The 26,835-nt window shown below is 40.8% G+C and overlaps 7 protein-coding genes and 1 pseudogene across 7 annotated transcripts; 7 read left to right on the top strand and 1 right to left on the bottom strand.

Moving 5' to 3' along the window:
- The first annotated feature begins 6,290 nt into the window (after positions 1 to 6,290).
- Positions 6,291 to 7,564, top strand: LOC117490781 (claudin-4-like). The gene has a single exon (XM_034140594.1). It carries the CDS (start codon positions 6,457 to 6,459, stop codon positions 7,099 to 7,101), a length of 645 nt encoding a protein of 214 aa, XP_033996485.1. The 5' UTR covers positions 6,291 to 6,456; the 3' UTR covers positions 7,102 to 7,564.
- Positions 7,565 to 8,491: 927 nt separating this feature from the next.
- Positions 8,492 to 10,140, top strand: LOC117490191 (claudin-4-like). The gene has a single exon (XM_034139807.1). The coding sequence runs from the start codon at positions 8,657 to 8,659 to the stop codon at positions 9,293 to 9,295; it is 639 nt and encodes a 212-aa protein (XP_033995698.1). The 5' UTR covers positions 8,492 to 8,656; the 3' UTR covers positions 9,296 to 10,140.
- A 797-nt stretch (positions 10,141 to 10,937) lies between these two features.
- On the bottom strand, positions 10,938 to 11,907 carry LOC117490188 (claudin-4-like). The gene has a single exon (XM_034139803.1). The coding sequence runs from the start codon at positions 11,862 to 11,864 to the stop codon at positions 11,229 to 11,231; it is 636 nt and encodes a 211-aa protein (XP_033995694.1). The 5' UTR covers positions 11,865 to 11,907; the 3' UTR covers positions 10,938 to 11,228.
- A 4,196-nt stretch (positions 11,908 to 16,103) lies between these two features.
- Positions 16,104 to 16,873, top strand: LOC117490170 (claudin-like protein ZF-A89). The gene has a single exon (XM_034139785.1). It carries the CDS (start codon positions 16,125 to 16,127, stop codon positions 16,755 to 16,757), a length of 633 nt encoding a protein of 210 aa, XP_033995676.1. The 5' UTR covers positions 16,104 to 16,124; the 3' UTR covers positions 16,758 to 16,873.
- Positions 16,874 to 18,031: 1,158 nt separating this feature from the next.
- Positions 18,032 to 18,786, top strand: LOC117490196 (claudin-like protein ZF-A89). Its single transcript, XM_034139810.1, has one exon. It carries the CDS (start codon positions 18,049 to 18,051, stop codon positions 18,694 to 18,696), a length of 648 nt encoding a protein of 215 aa, XP_033995701.1. The 5' UTR covers positions 18,032 to 18,048; the 3' UTR covers positions 18,697 to 18,786.
- Positions 18,787 to 20,553: 1,767 nt separating this feature from the next.
- Positions 20,554 to 21,342, top strand: LOC117490171 (claudin-like protein ZF-A89). The gene has a single exon (XM_034139786.1). The coding sequence runs from the start codon at positions 20,594 to 20,596 to the stop codon at positions 21,224 to 21,226; it is 633 nt and encodes a 210-aa protein (XP_033995677.1). The 5' UTR covers positions 20,554 to 20,593; the 3' UTR covers positions 21,227 to 21,342.
- Positions 21,343 to 22,524: 1,182 nt separating this feature from the next.
- On the top strand, positions 22,525 to 23,265 carry LOC117490194 (annotated as a pseudogene).
- A 1,766-nt stretch (positions 23,266 to 25,031) lies between these two features.
- LOC117490172 (claudin-like protein ZF-A89) lies at positions 25,032 to 25,821 on the top strand. The gene has a single exon (XM_034139787.1). The coding sequence runs from the start codon at positions 25,082 to 25,084 to the stop codon at positions 25,730 to 25,732; it is 651 nt and encodes a 216-aa protein (XP_033995678.1). The 5' UTR covers positions 25,032 to 25,081; the 3' UTR covers positions 25,733 to 25,821.
- The last annotated feature ends 1,014 nt before the right edge of the window (positions 25,822 to 26,835 follow it).

Raw genomic sequence — 26,835 nt, 5'->3', positions numbered from 1 at the left:
ACCTGACCCTTTTACTGTCAGTCACACTCATCTTTGTACATTTCCATCATGTGAAGAAGTGACTCACATCGAGGGAGTTCAATCAGGAGAGACTTCATTTTGTATAAAGAACATTTATTGACACATGCCATATGATAAATGTTAAGTCTATATAGAGCATATAGGGAACCCCCAAAAAGGAGGAAAGTGGATGAAACATTAAGATCGGACCACTTGACGAAGGATTTACCTTACCGGGTGGCATGGATTCTGCTGAGACATGATTGAGAATTAGACAGGGAATTAGAGACTAAGAGAACGGGCGATTGATACATGCCTCAGGGTGAGGCCGAGAAGTAGTCGCATTGAGCTCGATGCGGAGTAACTAAGAGCTTGACCGGTTTCTGCCGGTAATTATTAGACGGTAAAGCTCTGGCCCACCGATCCTTCAGAGAATTACTATTCTTAATACTTTGCAATTAGACCCCATGTGAATCGATGACTTGAGGAGATGGCTAGGAAAGGTGAACCCCCTCGGAATAGTAAATGTTGATAATAAGATCATGTGAGAAAATACATTAGTAGAGGTAAGCGAGTTGCTTACCGGGAGTGGAACAAGCCTTGTAAATGAACGTAGGACCTTACCTACGTGATGGCAAGGGAATCTGATGAAGGAATTAATCAAGAGTTAGACAGAGATTTGTGCAGTGAGGGAGACATGTATATAAATGATATAGATAAGGAGCCTGACTGCGGCCGGGTATGAAGGTAGCTGCTGGACATTAGCTGAGGACGAAGTTCCCTGATTTCTATTAGGCTATAATGATTCATGTTTGCGTGAAGTGGACTCCTGTTAGCTTGTACTGTCTGACGACAGCTGGAGACATTTGAATGAGGGTGTAAGAGACGTTCTTCCTGAAGAGCTTGCGCTGACTTCATTAATCAGAGACTTAGTTCGTAGAGTGATAACATATTTGTTGCCGTGTGGACGAGGGGCAATATATACGTTGGCGATAACCCCATCGTGCTGTGATGGATTTAGGGGGAGGAGAAGCCGACTAGGAAAAGAGAAACCCCCAACAACGAATGATGAATGATGCGATGCAATGAATCATTACAATAATATCCGTGAGTGATATGATAGTAGCGCTGTGCTGAATGTGGGCATGTACTTAGCTTACATGATGCCACGAGTCTAAACTGGGAAACAAGCAAGGGTTAGACAGGAATGAGCAGGGAGAGAAAAGCGAGGGTTAGGCAGAAAGTGCAGGGAGAGAGAAGAAAAATAGATAGGGTGAGCTGCGCTCCCTGTGATACTGACTATTGCAAGACTTCTGATCGCTCAGGCAGTCTGCTGACTATTGCAAGACTTCTGATCGCTCAGGCAGTCTGCTGGCTATTGCAAGACTTCTGATCGCTCAGGCAGTCTGCCGGGAAAAGTGAGAGAGGCAAAGCATGTGGAAACCAATAGCTGAGAAAGATGTGATACACCACCACCAGTTATGCATAGCTTACCTGAGTTTAGAGTTTTTTATTATTTTTATTAGCCAGTAGGCTACGGTGCGGATATCAGGTAGGATAGCATGCGTGTGGTTACACGCATAAGCTGGAGAATAAGCGATCATTATAAAAACAGAGAATGTACAGGCCCTTATTACGACCAAATGTGTCGTTTGTTCAAGCGCTTAATACGACCTATAATTACGTTTTAAAGTGTTCGCCCTCGAGTGCTCCCGTTGAATGCAAACGTTACAGATGGTCGTTTATTCACAAATAACCCTCTCTGTAAAATCCTAAATTGTAGGATAGTTTGGCCATTAAAACGCTTTTTGATTAGATTTCTAGCGAGAAGTGTATATTGTACTTTTAGAATCCACGTCCAGTCGATATGTAGGATCTATAGTTTGATAGATATTACGAAGATGATTTGAGGTTTCGACAGGAGAACGTGTATATGCGGCAGCTTCCATGTAAAGTTACGGGTTGAAAACAGTATTTCCGGTCTCGACGTTTTCATAATAAAACCAATGATCAAATGATTTAACAGTGATATCTGCAGTACTCATCCACTAAAAAACATGAGTTTATCCTTGTTAATTATACGACATTAATTGGTTTAAATTGTGTAAAATGCTTTTGTGTTTTTCCCATAGGTTTTTCTCTTTCGATTCTGAGAGACACATTTCTTTTTTCAGAGGTTTTGATAGGCTAAAATCATGCCGCAATGCACGTCGAGATGGTGTTTATGCGATATGAAATCGGAAAACATTTAAAAAAAATAATAATAATACTTTATTCCGAGTGTTCTTGCTTTTCTCTTTGGAAGTCATCACATAACGGCATTGTAATACACGGTTCGGCTGCATTAAATATTACACATCTGCCGTAGTTCTTTATTTATAGAGCCCTGATGAGAAGACTTCTGGACAAACAGGTTTGGATAGTCTGTCGTGGTTCCATTCCATTTCAAAGAGCTGTTGACGCTCGGCGTAACCTTGTCGCACTGCCACTCCAACATCCAATCACAGAGCTTGAGGACTAATCACGGGGTTTGTAAAGCAAGGCGGATGTTGTAGTCCCAAACGATAGCTGGGGATTCTGGGTAGTGTAGTGTCTTCGGAAACTCTAGTGTCTAAACTCCAAAAAAACTATTTGTTTCTCCGAATCGAAGGTTAAAAACACAAAAGCATTGTACACAATTTAAACCAATCAATATTGTGTAATTAACAAGGATAAACTGAGTTTTTTTAGTGGATGAGTAATGCAGATATCACTGTGTAATCATTTGACTGTAAGGAGAATACTTCCGGTTTTATTATGAAAACTTCGAGACCGGAAAAACTGTTTTCACCCACGCTACATTTACATGGAAGCTGCCCCATATACACGTTATCCTGGCGAGACCTCAAATCATCTTCGTAATATCTATCAAACTATAGATCCTACACATCGACTGGACGTGGATTCTAAGAGTACAATATACACTTCTCGCTAGAAATCGAATCAAAAAGCATTTTAATGGCCAAACTATTCCACAATTTAGGATTTTCCAGAGAGGGTTATTTGTGAATAAACGTCCCTCCGGAGCGTTTGCAATCAAGCATGTTGTTTCTTACACGACAACTAGAGCACCTCTAGTGGTCGTGTAAGAAACAACATACACTTTCAAACGTGTCTCTGGGTCGTAATAAGGGCTTGAACAATCGGCCTATATGGTCGTTTTTTGTAGGAAGACAGGCTGAAATAATCAAATATGCTAACAGTTTATTTTGCCGAAAGCTATGGCTAACGAATAATTGTTTTTAGTGCCTTTAATACGGTTAGAAGCTATCATAAGCTAACAGGGGATTGTTTGTATTGCCTTAAGACTATCATAGTTAACGTTAGCTAATCACACTTCATTTCAAGACACCGGAATTGTTATTAATGTTAAACAAATAAAACTTTAAAAGCACCTCACATTACTCACACTCTGTGCGTTGTCGTTCATATTCATGTCTCCTACTCGCTAGGTGGCAGTGTCACAAAAAACTAGGGTCCTTGGAGTGCAGTCCCAGGACTGCGGTCCTGAAACTGCAGTCTCCGAAGCTGTAACAATATCTGTCTCTGCGCTGCAATTCATTATGCAGAAGACACTGTGGACTTCTCTTAATTGTTGATAGCTTATGTAACTCTCCTGTATACCTCAACTTTTTATTTTATTTATTTATTTAACCTTTATTTAACCAGATAAAAACATTGAGATAAAATCTCATTTTCAATGCTGACCTGGCCAAGAAGGCAGCAACGTTACACATAACACATAACACAAACATATAAAATACAGAGAACATAACTAAGAAAACAAAAGACGAAAAAGCAGTCACTACATTGAGCACATTAGGACAGTAAGAAAAGTACACTACCTGTTACTGCAAGAGCAGCTGGTGGTGAGGACTTCAGACAACTTCAATTTAAAACATGATATAGAGACAAGTGCCCTCAGTTTAAGGCGTGATTGAAGGTCATTCCAAGACCAAGGACCATAAAACTACACATTTTTCCAAAATAACACTTCCGTCAAAGCATGTTTGTTTACTGTGTAATTCCTGATTTAACAAACGGTGCGATAAAACATGTTTTGTCATATTGAAACATTGTATGTTTGTCAAAGGAGCAAGATTGTGATCACAATGGTCACAGTTGGCTAGAATGAAACTTGGGAAAAACTCCCAAACTGAAATGCCTCTTGTTCGATCCCATTAAAGATAACAAGCAGTGAGTGGTCTGTTTATCAAGATGAGTTAGTGGTAGTATAATGTAATAGAAACTGTTGGCCTGAAAGGACCTCATAAACATGTTACACCTCATGTTTACATACTGAAACAAAAAATAAATATAATTTTATATCGTTGAACAATTTCGGCACCAAAATATTTTTTCTTTGTCAAAATTATACTTCTCTCCATGGACTTTATATGTATTTCTAATTTAGATGTCTATCAACCTAACCCCAGTCTCACATTTCAAACTGCATACTTCAAAGGAAGTTGTGCATTTTTACTGGCAGGCGTTCTTGGGTCACTGGTCGGTGGCATAGGCTACTCTATAAACGGACTCTCAGTTACTAAGTAATAAGTCCTTTGTAAGAATGGAGCCTTGGATTTAATGGCTGCTTAGGGATTTGTGGACACATAAAAACTGCAGTTAAATTCTCTTTGAGAACTGGGTTTTTCCACACTTTCACAACCATTGAGACATTTCCTTCTCTTTGTGCAAACAAAACCAAGTTGTGTTTTCTGTTTCTGTGCCAAAGACATTTGAAAATAAATGTATAGTTCAATCCAAACTGACATAATTTAAACCCAACATCTGATGATTTGGATATCAGTCCAGCTTCTTCTTTCTCTGTGTGTTTGTTTGTTTTAGTGTGTGAGGTTGGTGTACACCTGTTTCCCTGTGGAGGTTTATCTCTAACTGAGAGGAAACAGAGAAGCTGCTGCCTCCCTTTGGGCAGAGTGAGAATCACAGACAGAAGAGCCAAACTTCACAGAGTTCAACTTGTTTCTTTCATGTCAGAGTTACAACAAAGTCACAGGATCCAGATCTGTCAGATACGTCGTATATCACCGCACTTGCACTTACACTGACTCCTCTATGCGTCCCTTACCCTCACAGCCCACACCAATTCACATACATGTCTTTTTTTCCTGTGATCTTCTCTGAACAAAAAAATACTTTATGTGTCCATACTTACAATCAGCCTATAGTCTGACTCACAGATCCCACACAGACTGAACAAAGCTGCGCTCAAAGCTCAACCGCAGCTTGTATTCCACACCGTGTGCTCTTCATGCTTTGTTTCCACTCAATTCCATTTCTTCTGGAAATGTATATCCGAAATAATAAAGACCCAGGTCTACATTTCACAGACTCTGTAATCATCTAACAACAGAAAGGTTGTTTTAAAGTTTCAAGTGTGTGACGAAGTGTGGTTAGTTATGCTGAAGCCCATAGATGATTCTGCTTATTACATATATACCTATTTTAAAACAAAACTGTTATAATGTGGAGACAGTGTGATCCACAATTTTCATTGGAGGTGTGTTGAAGATAGAAACATTGTTGGTACTTGACGCAAAGAGAGTAACCGAGGATTGATCAATCACAATATCTTTTTTATGTTCATGCTGAGATACTTAAGGCTTGTTTAATATTAGGAAAGATTAAGGTCTTGAATAAATATTGAAAATGTCAAAAGCACATGACAATGTTTACTTTCTTGACGTTTAATCTTCCTCACTGAAAAGATTTCACAGTTAAATTAGGACATTCCCGATATCTATTTAGATTCCAGCAGCATGTCATCCATAGTTTGAGAAGGTGTAATACAGAGAAAATACCAGGCACAAGACCTTATTTGGTCCGTCTGAAACTTTCGTCAGAAGTGTCATCTATTGTCATTTAAACAGACTTGACTCATCTGTCCGTCAGAACCTTACTCCGCCCCCCTGCTGATTAAGGTGAAACTGATAAGAGGGCAGGGGGATTTAGGAGGGAAGATGATCTAAATAGATATTCTGATGCGATAAGCAAAACACATAGCTTGGATTGTATTTAAATGGTGTGTTTTATCAGGCTTGTGGCACTATACGCAAAGCAGTGTCACATGTTTTCTTTTGTTAGACTAATGATGACACAGGATGGTTGGGGGAGGGTAAACAGGTTATGGGTAAGTGGAGTTTGGGGGTGTGGACCTGATGACAAAGCTGCCTAACCCCATGGCCCCTCCTCTCTCTCACAAAGGAACATATGTACCTGTTCTCCTCTGTATCCTTTCACATTTACCAAACTCACCTGCCTGAAGACGAGCCTCATCCACAGAAGAGGACAAACAACACACAGCCTTACGTCACTTACCAGGGAGGAACTACAGAGAGGCCTTTCGAGTCCTGAGTTTCATCTGAAGCAACTGAAACAACAAATCAGCCCTCCACCATGGTGTCTACTGGGATACAGATCCTGGGCGCAGCTCTAGGGATCCTGGGATGGATCGGTGCCATCATCGTGTGCGCCATCCCCATGTGGAAGGTCACTGCTTTTATCGGCAGCAACATCGTGACCTCGCAGACCTCATGGGAAGGTATTTGGATGAGCTGTGTGCACCAGAGCACGGGCCAGATGCAGTGTAAGGTGTACGACTCCATGCTGGCTCTCAGCTCCGACATACAGGCCGCCCGGGCTCTGACCATCATCTCCATCGTGGTGGGCGTCCTGGCTATCCTGCTCTCCGTAGCCGGGGGGCAATGCACCAACTGTGTGGAGGATCCGGCGTCCAAGACCAAGGTGGGCATTGCAGCTGGAGTTATGTTCATCATAGCCGGGGTCCTCTGCCTAATCCCTGTCTGCTGGACGGCCCACACCATCATCCAGAACTTCTACAACCCCCTGTTGGTCAGCGCCCAGAAGAGAGAGTTGGGCGCCGCGCTCTACATCGGGTGGGGGGCGGGCGCCCTGATGCTGATCGGAGGGGGGCTGCTCTGCGGCAACTGCCCCCCTAAGGACGAAGGATCCTACACTGCAAAGTACAAAGCTGCCAGATCTGAGGCCTCAGCACCAGCCTCCAGCAAAGACTATGTCTGAAACAGAGCTAGGAGTCAGTAAACGCTTCCTGAAGCAATGTTTACTGGGACAGATGCAGTGGTGCTACTGGGTTGTGAGTGTTGATACTGTATTTCAGGATGTTACTTAAGATACAAATGTATTCCTGAGTTTTATTCCACATAAGAGAAGGAAATAAACAGCGAGAAAGGAACCACACCCAAAGAGGAAATTCAGTTTGAATTGTTCACACAATTACTTGTATATGTTTGGTTGTTAATATGAATATTAGTCATTTTGTAAGTCTTTTTCATAGATATATGAAAATGATATAATCTTATTTGAAACGCTGTATGTGGGTATCTTTTTTTTTTTACGACTACGTGTATGAGATTTGTTTAACTGCTAGTTACACTGTAAATAAATATTTTGTTTACAAATCAAAGATTAAGTGTGCTTGCTTTTTTATGTTTACATTCACACAACAGCTGTGTTCAACATGATTCATCCAGTTGTCTTGAACAATATAATAATCATTAATCATTAATAATCCTTTGACAAATATTGTATTCACTGATTTTAACATTAATTGTAATTTTTATACATGAATTGACAAATAAATGCCTGATCATTACAACTATACGATTAAAACAAGGTCAATATGAAAAACACAATAATAAATAACGTCTGAGGGGCAGTTATTGTCTGACTTTCTTGTAATTCAGGTTTAGGTGTGGCAGAAAAAAGAGGCAAGGTGGTTAGAACCGGTCTTTGTTCAAACTGTGAGCCTACAGGCAGAGGTTTAAACAGTAACTGTAGGAACAATATTTAATCTGCCAAGAAAGTACATATTAAAATACCAGGAAATGTCATATTCCGCTTCCACAAAAGTTAATTTCCTCCCTCCAAAATCTTTCCTGACCAATATGATTAAAGTCCTATACTTGACTAATAATATTATATACCCATATAACTAGATTTAATACAGCATTTTATATCTGAGTCAATGTTATTTGTTATATAAATGAAAAAGCATGTCAAGGGTTAACTCTCTGTAGTTTAAATGATACATTGAATTATTGATTTATAAATCTTTCTCTTCTTTTTATAAATATTCACTACCTGGTCTTTTTTTTGCTGAGTATGTTGACCCAAACTCTGAAGTTTAGTCTTTGTTTAGTGTGTGTGTGTGTGTGTGTGTGTGTGTGTGTGTGTGTGTGTGTGTGTGTGTGTGTGTGTGTGTGAGCACAGGTGGGATCTGGGGCCATTGTTCCCGGTCTCAAAGTCTTGCTTGGGGTAACAAAGCTTAGTATGCGGGAACAATGGAGCTAAAGAGAACAAGGTTTGTGGATATCAAGTCTCAGCTTTCCCCTTTTGTCCGCGGACACCGAAACTCCACCCTGAAAGTTGGAACCACGGAGTAGTTATCTTCTCACAGTTGGACCTCAGAGCATCAGAGCAGAGCAAACCCTTCCTCAAGCAGGGTGAGAGAGGAGCATAAGAGAGCAAATACAACCCCTGTTGAGTTTTAGTACAACCTCCGAGACATTTCTGTAAGAGGTGTAGAAAGTTGATTCCTGGCTGCAGTGGCGTTATCATGGCTTCTCAAGGCCTCCAGATCATGGGTGTGCTGCTGGCCTTAATCGGCTGGATGGGCACCATCATCACCTGCGCCATGCCCATGTGGAGAGTCACCGCTTTCGTCGGGGCGAACATCGTCACGGCCCAGGTGATCTGGGAGGGCCTGTGGATGACCTGCGTGGTCCAGAGCACGGGCCAGATGCAGTGCAAGGTGTACGACTCCATGCTGGCTCTGCCTCAGGACCTGCAGGCCGCCAGGGCCATGGTGATCATCGCTGTGATCGTCGGGGTGTTTGGCATCCTCATGGCCGTGGTTGGAGGGAAGTGCACCAACTGCATGGAGGACGAGGTGGCAAAAGCCAAAGCTTGCATTGTGTCCGGAGTGATCTTCATAATAGCAGCATTTCTGATAATGATCCCGGTGTCGTGGTCAGCTCACGCAGTGATCAGGGACTTTTATAACCCCATGGTGATGGCTGCTCAGAGGAGGGAGCTCGGGGCGGCTCTGTATATCGGCTGGGGCTCCGCTGGGCTGCTGCTGCTGGGAGGGGGCCTGCTCTGCAATAACTGCCCCCCAAGAGAAGGCACCAGACCCTACATACCTGCCAAGTTCGCCCCTGCAAGAACCGCATCTTCAAACGTGGACTATGTGTGAGTGTTCAGAGTGGAACTGCAGCATGAAATGTCGGGAGGTTTTTTCTTATTTTTAAAAAAAACATGTTTTATACAAAATGTTGTACAGAAGGATTTATTTCTCATAAATGTGGTTGCAAAAGCTGACATAGGCATGAACATGTGATTGATAAGAGAATAAACCCTCCTCTGAATTTGAATCACTTAAAAATGTGGAGCATTTAATTCACAAAAGACAGCACAGTTAAGTCCTGTATATTTTCTTTTATAGTTTGTCTGTTTGTTTTTATTTTTGTTAATTGACACATGGTGTCTAATATACTTTTTTACGTGACAATGCTTTCACAAATAAAAATGTCCCTACTGTGAATCTAAGGATGTAACATTTCTCTGCAATAATATTTTCCTCTGAATATAATACCTACTATAAGGAGTTGTTTTATACATAAAGTATGAGACTAAATGGATTATTATTTAGACTGCTGATCAGAGAAAAATGTGAATGAAAAGCATTTTGGAAAAATTGACATCATACGCAGATTTTAATACTGAACAATGTGCAGTTGAAGCAGATCTGATGTAATTGTATAATGATAAAAGGATCACGGACTTTTGAAATTGCTTTCAATTGTCAGAAATAAAGCCTCTTCGTTCAAACGTTGCCATCTCATGTTCTCTCTGCACCTTCACCAAACACAGCAATAAAACTGAAACTGAACTTCTCAAAGCACTCGTGACAAGGCATTCAGGAATTCAGGGGAACAGCCTCCTGGGAATGTACTGTATCTGCTTGAGATGTTTGCCATGGCCTAATCCACCGCTCTTGTACAGAGACGGTAATTTACAGTGTTTGTCTCGACTAAAATGGATGACACTGCCACCGAGAGACAACAATGTGCTGTGTATGCTTAGATTCATGTTGCTAAGGAACTGCTCTTTATCTCCAAAGAATGGATATTTACACGTTGCCCAGTTAAAGCACATCTGCCAAGTATTGTCAGGATGATATATAGTAAACCTCTTTAACGGTTTTCCTTTTGTTTACAGACATTTTCAATTGAAACCAGTCCAACAAGAAACACAATACACTGCTGTAATTTCTCACTCTTGTGTCCGTTTCCATTCAAGCCACTCAGATGAGATCAGGCCAGGGGAATAAGAATTCAGAAAAGTATCAGTGCTAAAAAAATAGTTAGCAAGTAAAAGTCCCTATCTTAATTGTCATGTAGGGGAAAGTACGGACGTTTTATCAACAAAATGTCGGATTGTTTATGCTAGAATGGAAAGCAATGTTTTAGCTGATCAAATGGATCTGTATTGAACATTTAATTATGTCAAGTCAATTCTATAGCCCAGCATTTAGCCCAATAAAACAAATAAGAGGCTTTACAATCGGTACAGCGTACAACATCACCTGTCCTTAAACCTTACTGTTATATAGGTTAAACAATGCAATATGTTTTGTGTAATCTTTAAACTCCAAAGTAACTATTAACAATTTTATTTTAAATATCTAAACAGTGCAACTTTTCCATCTGATATTTATGAGAAAATAAATATTGCGATACTTTGCTTAGTACATAAATATTGTGTTCCACCAGATGGTACATACATCATACATACATTCAGTTTGTCTGAAGGAAAAACAATTCACATGACATTTTTATTTTATTTTGCAAAAAACATGAATAAAAACATCAGAAGAGTCTTACCCTGAATTAATACTGAAATGATAACACAAAACAATCAAATATAAAAGCATTAAGCATCAAGCTCAACTTCATGTTGCATTACTATAACATGGCACATACCTTAGAGTCTCTTGAACATTTCAGAAACAAAAGGCCACAGTGTGTTCGAATTGTTTTTTAGTAAAAATGAAAATCACAACTCGATAAGCAACAGGTGTGTACTGTATGTAAAGTCAGGTTGTGCGTCTTGTTTAGCGCAGAATTTCAGACAAATTCCTTCCCGGGTGTTGTGGATTTAGGCGCAGAGTACTTGGCTCCGTTGTAGCGGTCTCCTCCTCCTGCCGGGCACTGAAAGCAGAGAAGAGAGCCGCCGACCAGCAGAAGTCCTGATGCCGCCCAGCCCACATACAGACATGCTCCCAGCTCCCTCCTCAGGGAGTCAGGAACCATGGGGTTGTAGAAGTCCTTGATGACTGTATTAGCAGGCAGAGACACGGTCACCAGGCACAGAGCCCCACTCAGGATGAAGAAAAAACCTGCAGTCATGGCAACTCTGGCTTTTGCTACCTTGTCCCCAACGCAGGTGGTGCATTTCCCTCCGACCACAGAGAGCAGCAGGCCGAACAGAGAGGACAGGATGGCGATGACCACCATAGCCCGAGCAGCCTGGAGGTCCTGAGGCAGGGCCAGCAGGGAGTCGTACACCTTGCACTGCATCTGACCGGTGCTCTGCACAACGCAGGTCATCCACAGGCCCTCCCAGATGGTCTGAGCCACCACAATGTTGTTCCCAATGAAAGCTGACACCTTCCACAGGGGCAGCATACAGATCAGTATGTTTCCAATCCATCCCAGCACAGCCAGAGCTACGCCGACAATCTGCAGCCCTAAAGATGCCATTTCTGTTTGGTGGTTCTGCTTCTCTTTGCTTCCTTACAGTTCTTCACTGGGCTGCCAACTAAAAGCTTTCTCCCTGCAGGGACGTTTTATGTTCCCTACCAATGCCCCTGAGTGGCCCCCTCTGCAGGGTGGGCTTTGGCTTCAATGGTCAAATATAAAGATCCATCATTCTGCCAGAGTTCCGACGTGTTTCTCTCCTACAAAGAGGCCCTCTGGTACCCCAGCACAGCTATGGGAAAGAAAAGAAGCTTTCTTTCAAAAGCTTGCTACAGTAAATATCTGTCGTTGTGGAGACTTTAGAAAAGTTAAAAACATGGAATTTCTTTACTTTAGTTAAGCTATTTTTATCAAGAGTTTTGCGCTTACTCTCTTTGTTACTACAAGGAAAATATATTATAGCTTTTTTAATGCAGGGATTCCCAACCAGTAATATATTGAGACACTGAGAAACTCAGTGAGTAAACAGAAGAAAAGTTGATGTGTTTATTTAAATATGTGTTTAGGATGAAACCAAACGTACTAGGACAGTATAAACAGTCAGATTATATATTTTAAGACCATGTACTGCAAACTGACATTGTGTACGTTTTCAAACATTTATATCAGTCTTGATTTCTGAACAATTGCTATTCTTGTCAAGCACCACAAGCAGAAGGCCATCTAGTGGTAATATGTTTGAGGGAAGGAAGATTTCTTTAAGGTGGATATTGCCAGCATTTTACATTAGGCTTATATAAAACCTTCAGTAAAAAGCTCAAACATACTATATACTCTAATAATGATGATCCTCAACATTGCAACTTTAGGAAAAGAGAGCCTCTTTTGTGCAACTTGTGGCACCTGAAATGGTGAAACATTGATTACCCAGCTGGCATAGCCACAAGATAGACAATAGCTGAACAATTAAAGCAACACAATGCAAAAAACAATTCCAGGAGATCGTTCACTTTTTATTAATGTCTGCCTTTGCTGTGGACAAGGGGGGAAATAAAGTTACAATCTTACAATGTCAAAAAAAAATAAAGCAAAATGTATTGCAATACATTCTTCTCATACTCCAATTTCTCAATATATAGTTTGAGTTTCTTCCTCTCCAGTTCTTTTTGATATTGTCTATCTCCGGGTTACATTTATAGATACATATTTATATTACAATACTTATTTTTGAAAACCTAGAAATGGATGTCATATGCTGAGGGGAATTTTGCAAATGTCCTCTCCATGTGAAATAAATCAGCAAGCAAAGATACTAAATTATTGAAATGTTACAGGTCACCTGAGGCAGATAATATGTAGACTTGATGAGTGTCATTGATAAATTAGGCCATCACTACTTCCTTACTAACCTACTCTAGTCTACAAGTTCAGCATATGAACTTCACCAACTAAACATTTGATGTGCATAAAGTGATTCAACATTATTAGCAAACATTAATTAGAGTCTATGACAACTTGCTTTAAGAGTTACCTCTTTGTTTAGGGTGTGTGCTGCGGTTCAAGCAAAACCAGAGTATCTCCTTCAACTGTAAGTTACAGACTTTTCACACAAATGAACACAACAAGAATTATTTCAGTACTTTGCAAATAAACCAATTATTATACGTAGGATTGTAGTGGGAGCTGCCACCAGGATCAGTACTAACACCCCCACTTGATCCCATTTATGATTGGCCGACCTAGATTGTTAGAAAGTAAAAAAAAAAAAAATGAAATCAGGAAGACTGGAGGGCAGCTAGCTCCAACAGAGCATTTCAGAGCAGCTGGCCCTCCTCTAATGTTTTCCCTGTCTGCTTCAGGAAAGATTAACATTTTACAGAGTATCTGTATACTGATAAAAAATGAATGATGAAGGTTCATTAAATAGTACATACCACTTTGAAAAAGGTCTACATCCTTAGCCCTGATTTGCTGCCAAGTCCATTTCACAGTGCTGGTATACTCCATAGAAAAAACCGATTAGGAAACAGAAAGTCCAAAGGTGTTCTAAAGACACATCCACAACTTTCAGAGCAATTGAAAGTACAATTGTTATAAATGTTGTCGTATCCACAGAATACAAGGTTACCAAGCAGAACAACATTGTGTGAAACACGCACAGACACAGAAATTAATACATATATTAATGTTAGTAAAAATAAACGTATAAATACATTGTGTTCTGTTTTATTCTTAACTTATATTTTTTTATTTATACACTTGTTTATTTTTTCTAGTGTTTATTTATTCCTGTATTTATATCCACATGTATTTATTTATTCCTGTATTTATGTCCATATTTATTTATTTATGTATTTATTTTTGCATTTATTTATTCTTGTATTTATTTATTCCTGTATTTATTTCCACAGTTATTTTTTTACACACTTTGACCAACCTGGGGGTTTGTGTTCAAATGAAGCCTCATGAGATGAACCCTTTTGCAAACCAATTGGCTGGAAAGCTTCAAAGCTTCATAAGGCTTCATCTCGCCATCACTATAGTGTCTATTTTTCTTTGTTAAGGAGTCAAACGATGCACCAAAGCCCCCTTTTTGAAAAAGAGCAAATAGCCTTATGAAAATAACCTCATTCATAACCACCGTCCTGATACACATTATCTCTTATTAGTGTAGTGTTTAAGGTAGTGATGTTACGTATTGCGCCGAGGCTTCGGAGCGTGTGTCGAGCTTTTTGTGAAGCTTGTATCGTTTTGGGCCAGTGACGTCATCGATGACAAACGAAGCCTCGCTGCCTGTCGATACCACGTGACTACTTCAGGAAGCGATTCAGATCGGTTGAACCATGAACCACAACGCTCATATCACCCATGGATGTATATAACAACAAGAACCATATATTACCCATAGACTGTATATATATCCTGTACCCGGGCCCGGTGACACGATGGAATTAAGAGAGCTCAGACCCTCACTTATATAGAGGTCGGAACATGTCATAAGTATAAATAAATAAAAGCATAAATAAATGTAGGAATAAAAACATGAATAAATAAATAAATGAATAAATACAGGAATAAATATTATGCAGTGTTTTCGGGTAAATTCAGTGTGTGGACTGTGGCTCAGCTGGAAAGCAGTTAGCTCCCAATTGCAGGGTCCCTGGTTCAACGACTCGTCCATAAGTCTTTTCTTTTGTTTATAAAAACTACAGCTAAATGAGATAATGTAGTTAATAAATGTATTCTTTGATATGGTTTAGCCTTTCTCAGGCTACAACATGGTTAAGTGTAAGAATGTTATTAAGGAATACAAATCCCTCTTTGCAATGTTTACCAGCCTCCTTAGGCTTTTCAATCACAATAATTAAACTGGAATAAAAACAATATTGTTAACATGAAAATATGATTTTATGTTCGTTGTTTAGAGTTATTCTAAGGCTTTACTCATTGGGAACTCGGTATGAGACAGGGGGGTTTGTGTTAAAATGAAGCCCACGATGAAGCCTCATGATATGAACTCTTTTGCGAACCAATTGGCTGGAAAGCTTCAAAGCTTCAAAGCTTCATAAGGCTTCATCTCGCCATCACTAGTTTAAGGCTTTGTAAAAGGAAAGCCTGGCTCAATCCAACTTGCTTTTACAAGAACAGCCCTCAGGTCAGCTGAGGCTCACAGACTAATCAGCACAGCTGGAATTACTCAGCTTGATTGCTGTACTGGTAAATGACGAAAGGAAATATAAGCAAGCTATCATGAATAAAGTGTTCCTCATAGACACTCAACATGTAAATCAGGAAAACATTTCAAAGTTTGGTGACAGATTGCATTAAAAATTCATGTGAAAACACATCTTTCTATTTCTTCTCATGGTAGATGAAAGCCAGACAGTGAAATAATTTAATGTAGGCCTACTACAAAACAAAAGTCACATCCAGAAATGAGACAGAGACATTCAACAATGTTTTAAAAAATGCTTTGGTTGCAAATGAAAATAAAACATAAAGAGAAAAGAATAATATACAATATTTGAGATTCAATCATTGTTGGGAATTGGTGGAGGTATTTCAGTATGTATTGATTGAGTTTATATTTGTATTTAAGGCTAAACATTTGATACAACTGTAACCTCCTTCACATAATAATTAATTTCTACTTCCTCCAATCGGTGCCTGACACTCTCTTAATGAGCACAGGTGTTTTCAATTTGAACAATTTTGAACAACCAATCAGGAGAGACCACAGCCTACCATGTGGGTATAAAAGCTGCAGGTGAGATCTTTAACAACTACATTTCCTTCTTGCTTCTGCTTGACGAGAGAGAAAACATGGCATCTGCAGGTCTTCAGATGTTGGCCATCTTCCTGGCAATCATCGGCTTTCTTGGAGACATCATCATCTGTGCCCTGCCCATGTGGAAGGTGTCTGCTTTCATTGGAAACAACATTATCACGGCGCAGACCTATTGGGAGGGCCTGTGGATGAACTGCGTGGTGCAGAGCACGGGCCAGATGCAGTGCAAGGTCTACGACTCCATGCTGGCTCTGCCCCTCGACCTTCAAGCTGCCCGCGCCCTGGTTGTGATCTCCATCTTGGTGGCCTTAATGGGAATCATGCTAGCCGTTGCAGGGGGAAAATGCACCAACTGCATTGAAGATGAGGAGGCCAAGAGTAAAGTAGCCATTGCTGCAGGTGTGTTCTTCATCGTGAGTAGTATCCTGTGCATGATCCCTGTGTCCTGGTCTGCCAACACTGTCATCAGAAACTTCTACAACCCCATTATGAACGACGCTCAGAGGAGGGAGCTGGGAGCCGCGCTGTTCATCGGTTGGGGAGCATCAGGACTTATGCTGATTGGAGGTGCACTTCTTTGCTGCCAGTGCCCAAAGAGTAAGGACAGCGGATACTCAGCCAAATACTCTGCCCCACCCTCCGCACCCAGTGGAGGAGCCTACGTTTGAATATACTTTCTCTAGGAAACTGGACTGACCTATAATGTTTAGGCTGTTCACTTCATGATTTTAAAGTGTTTTTACTGTTTAATTTTAATAAATTTTACTTTTGTATGAACCATAAACTTGCTTGTTGTGTGGAGGTGGATCATCATGTTTAAGTGAATAGAGGTTTTAAAATGGTGGTTTGGTTATGATAGCTCCAGTTATTTGTTCAAAAATCTAGCTAAGCGCTCTCCAAAGTTAACAACCTGCCTTCTATCACCTGAAGTCAATTGGCAAGCTATATTTTCAAATCGACATTTAGTCTAGACAAAAATAAATCTGTTACATACTGTAAAACTACGTTGGTGAATGTAAGGCCTACTGCTGAAAGGGCTGGGCTAGCTGTTTAGCTTAGCAAAGAGCCTAGCTGTGCTAAGCTAACCACCTGCTGGCTGTGGCCTCATATTTCCAGCAAAGACATGATTTGATCTTGGGAAAGAGTGTATTTCCCAGACTTTATAACTAGTTGTTTTAGATATAAAACAACTGCCTCCAGTATTGATAAGGAAGATTCTCTCTGCAGTAAATTAAACCAGCATTACAGTGTTGAAAATATCTTTGTCTAGCAAGCGAAAGAATGTTAGATAATTGTTGATTAATATATAAATCGTTGGGAATTGGTTGAGGTATTGGTTGAGGTATTGATTGAGTTTATATTTGTATTAAATGTGGGGTAGGTAAGTTTGAGAAACCGGCTCGAGATACACTTATATTCCATGGAATGCTCTTAACATCCCGATAGCAATGAATATCTTAAGTGCTTTGACAAAAAAATCCATAAGATTTCATCCGTGGCGCTGTAAAAAGCACGACCAATCATTTTAGCCGGCCAGGCTAAAATAACTGGATGGCCTACCTGCCTGTCAGCCTTCCATCTGTGCACAAACTTATCTCGTGCCCTCATTGGTCATGTGCGCGTTCGTGTGTGTTGGAGGATGGGCTCTGTAAGGAAGTGGCAGATTTTTTTCGGCTGTGTATTTTCAAATTCTAGCGCACTCGAGCTGGTTTCTCAAATTACCTACCCCACCTTTAAAGGCTAAACATTTTTTTTTTAAATGTGTAACCTTCACATAATGAATTTCTACTTCCTCCAATCGGTGCCTGACACTCTCTTAATGACCACAGGTGTTTTCAATTTGAACAATTTTGAACAACCAATCAGGAGAGACCACAGCCTAACATGTGGGTATAAAAGCTGCCGGTGAGATCTCTAAAAGCTACATTTCCCTAGCTTCTGCTTGACGTGAGAGAAAACATGGCACCTGCAGGTCTCCAGATGTTGGCCATCTTCCTTGCAATCAAGGGCTTTCTTGGAGACATCATCTGTGCCCTGCCCATGTGGAAGGAGTCTGCTTTCATTGGAAACAACATTGTGACGGCACAGACATATTGGGAGGGCCTGTGGATGAACTGCGTGAAGCAGAGCACGGGCCAGATGCAGTGCAAGGTCTACGACTCCGTGCCGGCTCTGTCCCTCGACCTTCAAGCTGCCCGCGCCCTGGTTGTGATCTCCATCTTGGTGGCCTTAATGGGAATCATTCTAGCCGTTGCAGGGGGAAAATGCACCAACTGCATTGAAGATGAGGAGGCCAAGAGTAAAGTAGCCATTGCTGCAGGTGTGTTCTTCATCGTGAGTAGTATCCTGTGCATGATCCCTGTGTCCTGGTCTGCCAACACTGTCATCAGAAACTTCTACAACCCCATTATGAACTACGCTCAGAGGAGGGAGCTGGGAGCCGCACTGTTCATCGGCTGGGGAGCATCAGGACTTATGCTGATTGGAGGTGCACTTCTTTGCTGCCAGTGCCCAAAGAGTAAGGACAGCGGATACTCAGCCAAATACTCTGCTCCACGCTCCGTAGCCAGTGGAGGAGCCTATACTTTCTCTAGGAAACTGGACTGACCTATAATGTTTATGCTGTTAACTTCATGATTTTTAAAAATGTTTTTACTGTTTAATTGTAATAAATGTTACTTTTGTATGAACCCATAACCGTGCTTGTTTTGTGGAGGTGGATCATCTTGTTTAATAGAATAGATGTTTTAAAATGGTGGTTTGTTTATGACAGCTCCTCAGTTATTTGCTCAAATCTAGCTATGCGCTCTCCAAAGTTAACAACCTGCCTTCTATCACCTGAAGTCAAATGGCAAGCTATATTTTTAAATCTACATTTAGTCTAGACAAAAATAAATCTGCATACTCTAAAACAGGGATGGGCAAATGGCGGCCCGACCTCCTCTTTTTGCGGCCCTCAGATTAATTTATAAACAATGTAATTAATTAAAAAATAAATATATATTTGTTTTTTACTTGTAGTACTGATACCATCCACTAGACTCCTAGTTACGTTGCGAGCTGCGTACATGATTTCGTTCGGCAGCCAAATACTGTTATGCGTTTGTGTGTATTGTGTTTGTTTCCCGGGGAAACACTCACAAGAAACACCGGCTGTTGTTATGCCTGCTTCAACGTTAAATTGCCGCTTGTAATTATGCCGTTACAAGCTTAAAAGTTGCATTATCATCTGAATTTGGCGAAACAAGTTTAATATTCTAACCAAGATTTTGTTTATTTGAAATCAGATGAAAACAAACTGTCACGGACCCTGCCGTGTTATCTATGATTACTATACGCTTTTCATTCATAATTTCAGCGGGAGGGAGGGGGAGCGGCGCTGAGGAACAGCAGAGTGCGGGTTGACAGGTGTCTTTGTTGACATTCCCCTTGCGGCAGCAGAGACAGGCTACAAGTGTCTTAGCTAGGTTCAAGTTAGACAACTAATGTCTGGGTTAGTGTTCATGACTTCATGTTTATGTCATCTTAATGGTTCATCTTAATGCACACACATTTTCCGTGCTTTCCAATAGTTTAAAATAGTTTTATTCCACTGTTAAATAACCTGTTCAATACAAACATGCCACTTGTAAAAATTAAATAACATTTCTGTGAACTGATATTTGTTTAGCGAGCTTATTAGAGGATGTTCCCTGAAAGATTGTAAAATGTCAATGAAGATGTCAGACTTAATTTGTTAATTACATACAATACATGGAATTTGTGTGTGTGTGTGTTCCAAGTGAATCTGCAGCCCCCTGGGGGCCAGTACATTCATTATGTGGCCCCCACCACCATCCAAGTTGCCCATCCCTGCTCTAAAACAATGTTGGTGAATGTAAGGCCTACTACTGAAAGAGCCGGGCTAGCTGTGTTGCTGCTTAGCTTAGCTTAGCAAAGAGCCAAGCTGTGCTAAGGTGTTGATACTGAACTCCACCTGCTGGCTGTGGCCTCATATTTCCAGCAAATAAATGATTTGATCTTGGGAAAGAGTGTATTTCCCACACTTTATAACTAAGTGTTTTAGATATAAACTGCCTCCAGTATTGATAAGGAAGATTTTCTCTGCAGTAAATTAAACCAGTAAATTAAACCATTAAATTCACCGTTGTTGAAAATATCTTGGTCTAGCAAGAAAAAGAGAAAGAATATTAGATAATATTGTAGATTAATATATAAATCATTGTTGGGAATTGGTTGAGGTATTTCAGAATGTATTGATTGAGTTTATTTGTATTAAAGGCTAAACATTTAAAAAAAATGTGTAACCTTCACATCATAATTCATTTCTACTTCCTCCAATCGGTGCCTGACACTCGCTTAATGAGCACAGGTGTTTTCAATTTGAACAATTTTGAACAACCAATCAGGAGAGACCACAGCCTACCATGTGGGTATAAAAGCTGCAGGTGAGATCTCTAACAGCTACATTTCCTTCTAGCTTCTGCTTGACGAGAGAGAAAACATGGCATCTGCAGGTCTCCAGATTTTGGCTATCTTCCTGGCAATCATCGGCTTTCTTGGAGACATCATCATCTGTGCCCTGCCCATGTGGAAGGTGTCTGCTTTCATTGGAAACAACATTATCACGGCGCAGACCTATTGGGAGGGCCTGTGGATGAACTGCGTGATGCAGAGCACGGGCCAGATGCAGTGCAAGGTCTACGACTCCATGCTGGCCCTGCCCCTCGACCTTCAAGCTGCCCGCGCCCTGGTTGTGATCTCCATCTTGGTGGCCTTAATGGGAATCATGCTAGCCGTTGGAGGGGGAAAATGCACCAACTGCATTGAAGATGAGGAGGCCAAGAGCAAAGTAGCCATTGCTGCAGGTGTGTTCTTCATCGTGAGTAGTATCCTGTGCATGATCCCTGTGTCCTGGTCTGCCAACACTGTCATCAGAAACTTCTACAACCCCATTATGAACGATGCTCAGAGGAGGGAGCTGGGAGCCGCGCTGTTCATCGGTTGGGGAGCATCAGGACTTATGCTAATTGGAGGTGCACTTCTTTGCTGCCAGTGCCCAAAGAGTAAGGACAGCGGATACTCAGCCAAATACTCTGCCCCACCCTCCGCACCCAGTGGAGGAGCCTACGTTTGAATATACTTTCTCTAGGAAACTGGACTGACTTATAATGTTTAGGCTGTTAACTTCATGATTTTAAAGTGTTTTTACTGTTTAATTTTAATAAATATTACTTTTGTATGAACCATAAACTTGCTTGTTGTGTGGAGGTGGATCATCATGTTTAAGTGAATAGAGGTTTTAAAATGGTGGTTTGGTTATGATAGCTCCAGTTATTTGTTCAAAAATCTAGCTAAGCGCTCTCCAAAGTTAACAACCTGCCTTCTATCACCTGAAGTCAATTGGCAAGCTATATTTTCAAATCGACATTTAGTCTAGACAAAAATAAATCTGCTACATACTCTAAAACTACGTTGGTGAATGTAAGGCCTACTGCTGAAAGGGCTGGGCTAGCTGTGTTGCTGTTTAGCTTAGCAAAGAGCCTAGCTGTGCTAAGCTAACCACCTGCTGGCTGTGGCCTCATATTTCCAGCAAAGACATGATTTGATCTTGGGAAAGAGTGTATTTCCCAGACTTTATAACTAGTTGTTTTAGATATAAAACAACTGCCTCCAGTATTGATAAGGAAGATTCTCTCTGCAGTAAATTAAACCAGCATTACACTGTTGAAAATATCTTTGTCTAGCAAGAGAAAGAATGTTAGATAATATTGTAGATTAATATATAAATCGTTGGGAATTGGTTGAGGTATTTCAGAATGTATTGATTGAGTTTATATTTGTATTAAAGGTGGGGTAGGTAAGTTTGAGAAACCGGCTCGAGATACACTTATATTCCATGGAATGCTCTTAACATCACGATAGCAATGAATATCTTAAGTGCTTTGACAAAAAATCCATAAGATTTCATCCGTGGCGCTGTAAAAAGCACGACCAATCATTTTAGCCGGCCCGGCTAAAATAACTGGATGGCCTACCTGCCTGTCAGCCTTCCATCTGTGCACAAACTTATCTCGTGCCCTCATTGGTCATGTGCGCGTTCGTGTGTGTTGGAGGGGCTCTGTAAGGAAGTGGCAGATTTTTTTCGGCTGTGTATTTTCAAATTCTAGCGCACTCGAGCTGGTTTCTCCAAAATTACCTACCCCACCTTTAAAGGCTAAACACTTTTTTTTAAATGTGTAACCTTCACATAATGAATTTCTACTTCCTCCAATCGGTGCCTGACACTCTCTTAATGACCACAGGTGTTTTCAATTTGAACAATTTTGAACAACCAATCAGGAGAGACCACAACCTAACATGTGGGTATAAAAGCTGCAGGTGAGATCTCTAAAAGCTACATTTCCCTAGCTTCTGCTTGACGTGAGAGAAAACATGGCACCTGCAGGTCTCCAGATTTTGCCATCTTCCTTGCAATCATGGGCTTTCTTGGAGACATCATCTGTGCCCTGCCCATGTGGAAGGAGTCTGCTTTCATTGGAAACAACATTGTGACGGCGCAGACCTATTGGGAGGGCCTGTGGATGAACTGCGTGAAGCAGAGCACGGGCCAGATGCAGTGCAAGGTCTACGACTCCGTGCCGGCTCTGTCCCTCGACCTTCAAGCTGCCCGCGCCCTGGTTGTGATCTCCATCTTGGTGGCCTTAATGGGAATCATTCTAGCTGTTGCAGGGGGAAAATGCACCAACTGCATTGAAGATGAGGAGGCCAAGAGTAAAGTAGCCATTGCTGCAGGTGTGTTCATCGTGAGTAGTATCCTGTGCATGATCCCTGTGTCCTGGTCTGCCAACACTGTCATCAGAAACTTCTACAACCCCATTATGAACTACGCTCAGAGGAGGGAGCTGGGAGCCGCACTGTTCATCGGCTGGGGAGCATCAGGACTTATGCTGATTGGAGGTGCACTTCTTTGCTGCCAGTGCCCAAAGAGTAAGGACAGCGGATACTCAGCCAAATACTCTGCTCCACGCTCCGTAGCCCGTGGAGGAGCCTATACTTTCTCTAGGAAACTGGACTGACCTATAATGTTTATGCTGTTAACTTCATGATTTTTAAAAGTGTTCCTACTGTTTAATTGTAATAAATGTTACTTTTGTATGAACCCATAACCTTGCTTGTTTTGTGGAGGTGGATCATCTTGTTTAATAGAATAGATGTTTTAAAATGGTGGTTTGTTTATGACAGCTCCTCAGTTATTTGCTCAAATCTAGCTATGCGCTCTCCAAAGTTAACAACCTGCCTTCTATCACCTGAAGTCAATTGGCAAGCTATATTTTTAAATCTACATTTAGTCTAGACAAAAATAAATCTGCATACTCTAAAACAGGGATGGGCAAATGGCGGCCCGACCTCCTCTTTTTGCGGCCCTCAGATTAATTTATAAACAATGTAATTAATTAAAAAAGAAATATATATATATATATATTTGTTTTTTACTTGTAGTACTGATACCATCCACTAGACTCCTAGTTACGTTGCGAGCTGCGTACATGATTTAGTTCGGCAGCCAAATCCTGTTATGCGTTTGTGTGTATTGTGTTTGTTTCCCGGGGAAACACTCACAAGAAACACCGGCTGTTGTTATGCCTGCTTCAACGTTAAATTGCCGCTTGTAATTATGCCGTTACAAGCTTAAAAGTTGCATTATCATCTGAATTTGGCGAAACAAGTTTAATATTCTAACCAAGACTGTTTATTTGAAATCAGATGAAAACAAACTGTCACGGACCCTGCCGTGTTATCTATGATTACTATACGCTTTTCATTCATAATTTCAGCGGGAGGGAGGGGGAGCGGCGCTGAGGAACAGCAGAGTGCGGGTTGACAGGTGTCTGTTGACATTCCCCTTGCGGCAGCAGAGACAGACTACAAGTGTCTTAGCTAGGTTCAAGTTAGACAACTAATGTCTGGGTTAGTGTTCATGACTTCATGTTTATGTCATCTTAATGGTTCATCTTAATGCACACACATTTTCCGTGCTTTCCCATAGTTTAAAATAGTTTTATTCCACTGTTAAATAACCTGTTCAATACAAACATGCCACTTGTAAAAATTAAATAACATTTCTGTGAACTGATATTTATTTAGCGAGCTTATTAGAGGATGTTCCCTGAAAGATTGTAAAATGTCAATGAAGATGTCAGACTTAATTTGTTAATAATTACATACAATACATGGAATTTGTGTGTGTGTGTTCCAAGTGAATCTGCGGCCCCCTGGTGGCCAGTACATACATTATGTGGCCCCCACCACCATCCAAGTTGCCCATCCCTGCTCTAAAACAATGTTGGTGAATGTAAGGCCTACTACTGAAAGAGCCGGGCTAGCTGTGTTGCTGCTTAGCTTAGCAAAGAGCCAAGCTGTGCTAAGGTGTTGATACTGAACTCCACCTGCTGGCTGTGGCCTCATATTTCCAGCAAATAAATGATTTGATCTTGGGAAAGAGTGTATTTCCCACACTTTATAATTAAGTGTTTTAGATATAAACTGCCTCCAGTATTGATAAGGAAGATTTTCTCTGCAGTAAATTAAACCAGTAAATTAAACCATTAAATTCACCATTGTTGAAAATATCTTGGTCTAGCAAGAAAAAGAGAAAGAATATTAGATAATATTGTAGATTAATATATAAATCATTGTTGGGAATTGGTTGAGGTATTTCAGAATGTATTGATTGAGTTTATATTTGTATTAAAGGCTAAACATTTAAAAAAAATGTGTAACCTTCACATAATTCATTTCTACTTCCTCCAATCGGTGCCTGACACTCTCTTAATGAGCACAGGTGTTTTCAATTTGAACCCTAACCCTTTGAACAATTTTGAATAACCAATCAGGAGAGACCACAGCCTACCATGTGGGTATAAAAGCTGCAGGTGAGATCTCTAACAGCTACATTTCCTTCTAGCTTCTGCTTGACGAGAGAGAAAACATGGCATCTGCAGGTCTCCAGATTTTGGCCATCTTCCTGGCAATCATCGGCTTTCTTGGAGACATCATCATCTGTGCCCTGCCCATGTGGAAGGTGTCTGCTTTAATTGGAAACAACATTGTGACGGCACAGACATATTTCGAGGGCCTGTGGATGAACTGCGTGATGCAGAGCACGGGCCAGATGCAGTGCAAGGTCTACGACTCCATGCTGGCTCTGACCCTCGACCTTCAAGCTGCCCGCGCCCTGGTTGTGATCTCCATCTTGGTGGCCTTAATTGGAATCATGCTAGCCGTTGCAGGGGGAAAATGCACCAACTGCATTGAAGATGAGGAGGCCAAGAGCAAAGTAGCCATTGCTGCAGGTGTGTTCTTCATCGTGAGTAGTATCCTGTGCATGATCCCTGTGTCCTGGTCTGCCAACACTGTCATCAGAAACTTCTACAACCCCATTATGATCAACGCTCAGAGGAGGGAGCTGGGAGCCGCGCTGTTCATCGGTTGGGGAGCATCAGTACTTATGCTGATTGCAGGTGCACTTCTTTGCTGCCAGTGCCCAAAGAGTAAGGACAGCGGATACTCAGGCAAATACTCTGCTCCATGCTCCGTAGCCAGTGGAGGAGCCTATACTTTCTCTAGGAAACTGGACTGACCTATAATGTTTATGCTGTTAACTTCATGATTTTTAAAGTGTTCCTACTGTTTTATTTTAATAAATGTTACTTTTGTATGAACCCATAACCTTGCTTGTTTTGTGGATGTGGATCATCTTGTTTAATAGAATAGATGTTTTAAAATGGTGGTTTGTTTATGACAGCTCCTCAGTTATTTGCTCAAATCTAGCTATGCGCTCTCCAAAGTTAACAACCCGCCTTCTATCACCTGAAGTCAATTGGCAAGCTATATTTTTAAATCTACATTTAGTCGAGACAAATAAGTCTGCATACTCTAAAACAGGGATGGGCAAATGGCGGCCCGACCTCCTCTTTTTGCGGCCCTCAGATTAATTTATAAACAATTTAATTTAAAAATATATATATATATATATATATATATATATATATATATATATATTTTTTTTTTTTTTTTACTTGTAGTACTGATACTATCCACTAGACTCCTAGTTACGTTGCGAGCAGCGTACATGATTTCGTTCGGCATCCAAATACCGTTATGCGTTTGTGTGTATTGTATTTGTTTCCCGGGGAAACACTCACAAGAAACACCGGCTGTTGTTATGCCTGCTTCAACGTTAAGTTGCCGCTTGTAATTATGCCGTTACAAGCTTAAAAGTTGCATTATCTGAATTTGGCGAAACAAGTTTAATATTCTAATAACCAAGACTTTGTTTATTTGAAAACAAACTGTCACGGACCCTGCCGTGTTATCTATGATTACTATATGCTTTTCATTCATAATTTCAGCGGGAGGGAGGGGGAGCGGCGCTGAGGAACAGCAGAGTGCGGGTTGACAGGTGTCTGTGTTGACATTCCCCTTGCGTCAGCAGAGACAGGCTACAAGTGTCTTAGCTAGGTTCAAGTTAGACAACTAATGTCTGGGTTAGTCTTCATGACTTCATGTTTGTCATCTTAATGGTTAATCTTAATGCACACACATTTTCCGTGCTTTCCAATAGTTTAAAATAGTTTTATTCCACTGTTAAATAACCTGTTCAATACAAACATGCCACTTGTAAAAATGAAATAACATTTCTGTGAACTGATATTTGTTTAGCGAGCTTATTAGAGGATGTTC

Source organism: Trematomus bernacchii, unplaced genomic scaffold (genome assembly GCF_902827165.1).
Source record: "Trematomus bernacchii unplaced genomic scaffold, fTreBer1.1, whole genome shotgun sequence".
NCBI lineage: Eukaryota > Metazoa > Chordata > Actinopteri > Perciformes > Nototheniidae > Trematomus > Trematomus bernacchii.
Note: the sequence above shows the minus strand (reverse complement) of the source record. Positions and strands in the feature narration are given on the sequence as shown.

Bases quoted from the DNA above. Each gene is read 5' to 3' on its own strand.
- LOC117490781 (XM_034140594.1), top strand. From the start codon at position 6,457: ATGGTGTCTACTGGGATACAGATCCTGGGCGCAGCTCTAGGGATCCTG.
- LOC117490191 (XM_034139807.1), top strand. From the start codon at position 8,657: ATGGCTTCTCAAGGCCTCCAGATCATGGGTGTGCTGCTGGCCTTAATC.
- LOC117490188 (XM_034139803.1), bottom strand. From the start codon at position 11,864: ATGGCATCTTTAGGGCTGCAGATTGTCGGCGTAGCTCTGGCTGTGCTG.
- LOC117490170 (XM_034139785.1), top strand. From the start codon at position 16,125: ATGGCATCTGCAGGTCTTCAGATGTTGGCCATCTTCCTGGCAATCATC.
- LOC117490196 (XM_034139810.1), top strand. From the start codon at position 18,049: ATGGCACCTGCAGGTCTCCAGATGTTGGCCATCTTCCTTGCAATCAAG.
- LOC117490171 (XM_034139786.1), top strand. From the start codon at position 20,594: ATGGCATCTGCAGGTCTCCAGATTTTGGCTATCTTCCTGGCAATCATC.
- LOC117490172 (XM_034139787.1), top strand. From the start codon at position 25,082: ATGGCATCTGCAGGTCTCCAGATTTTGGCCATCTTCCTGGCAATCATC.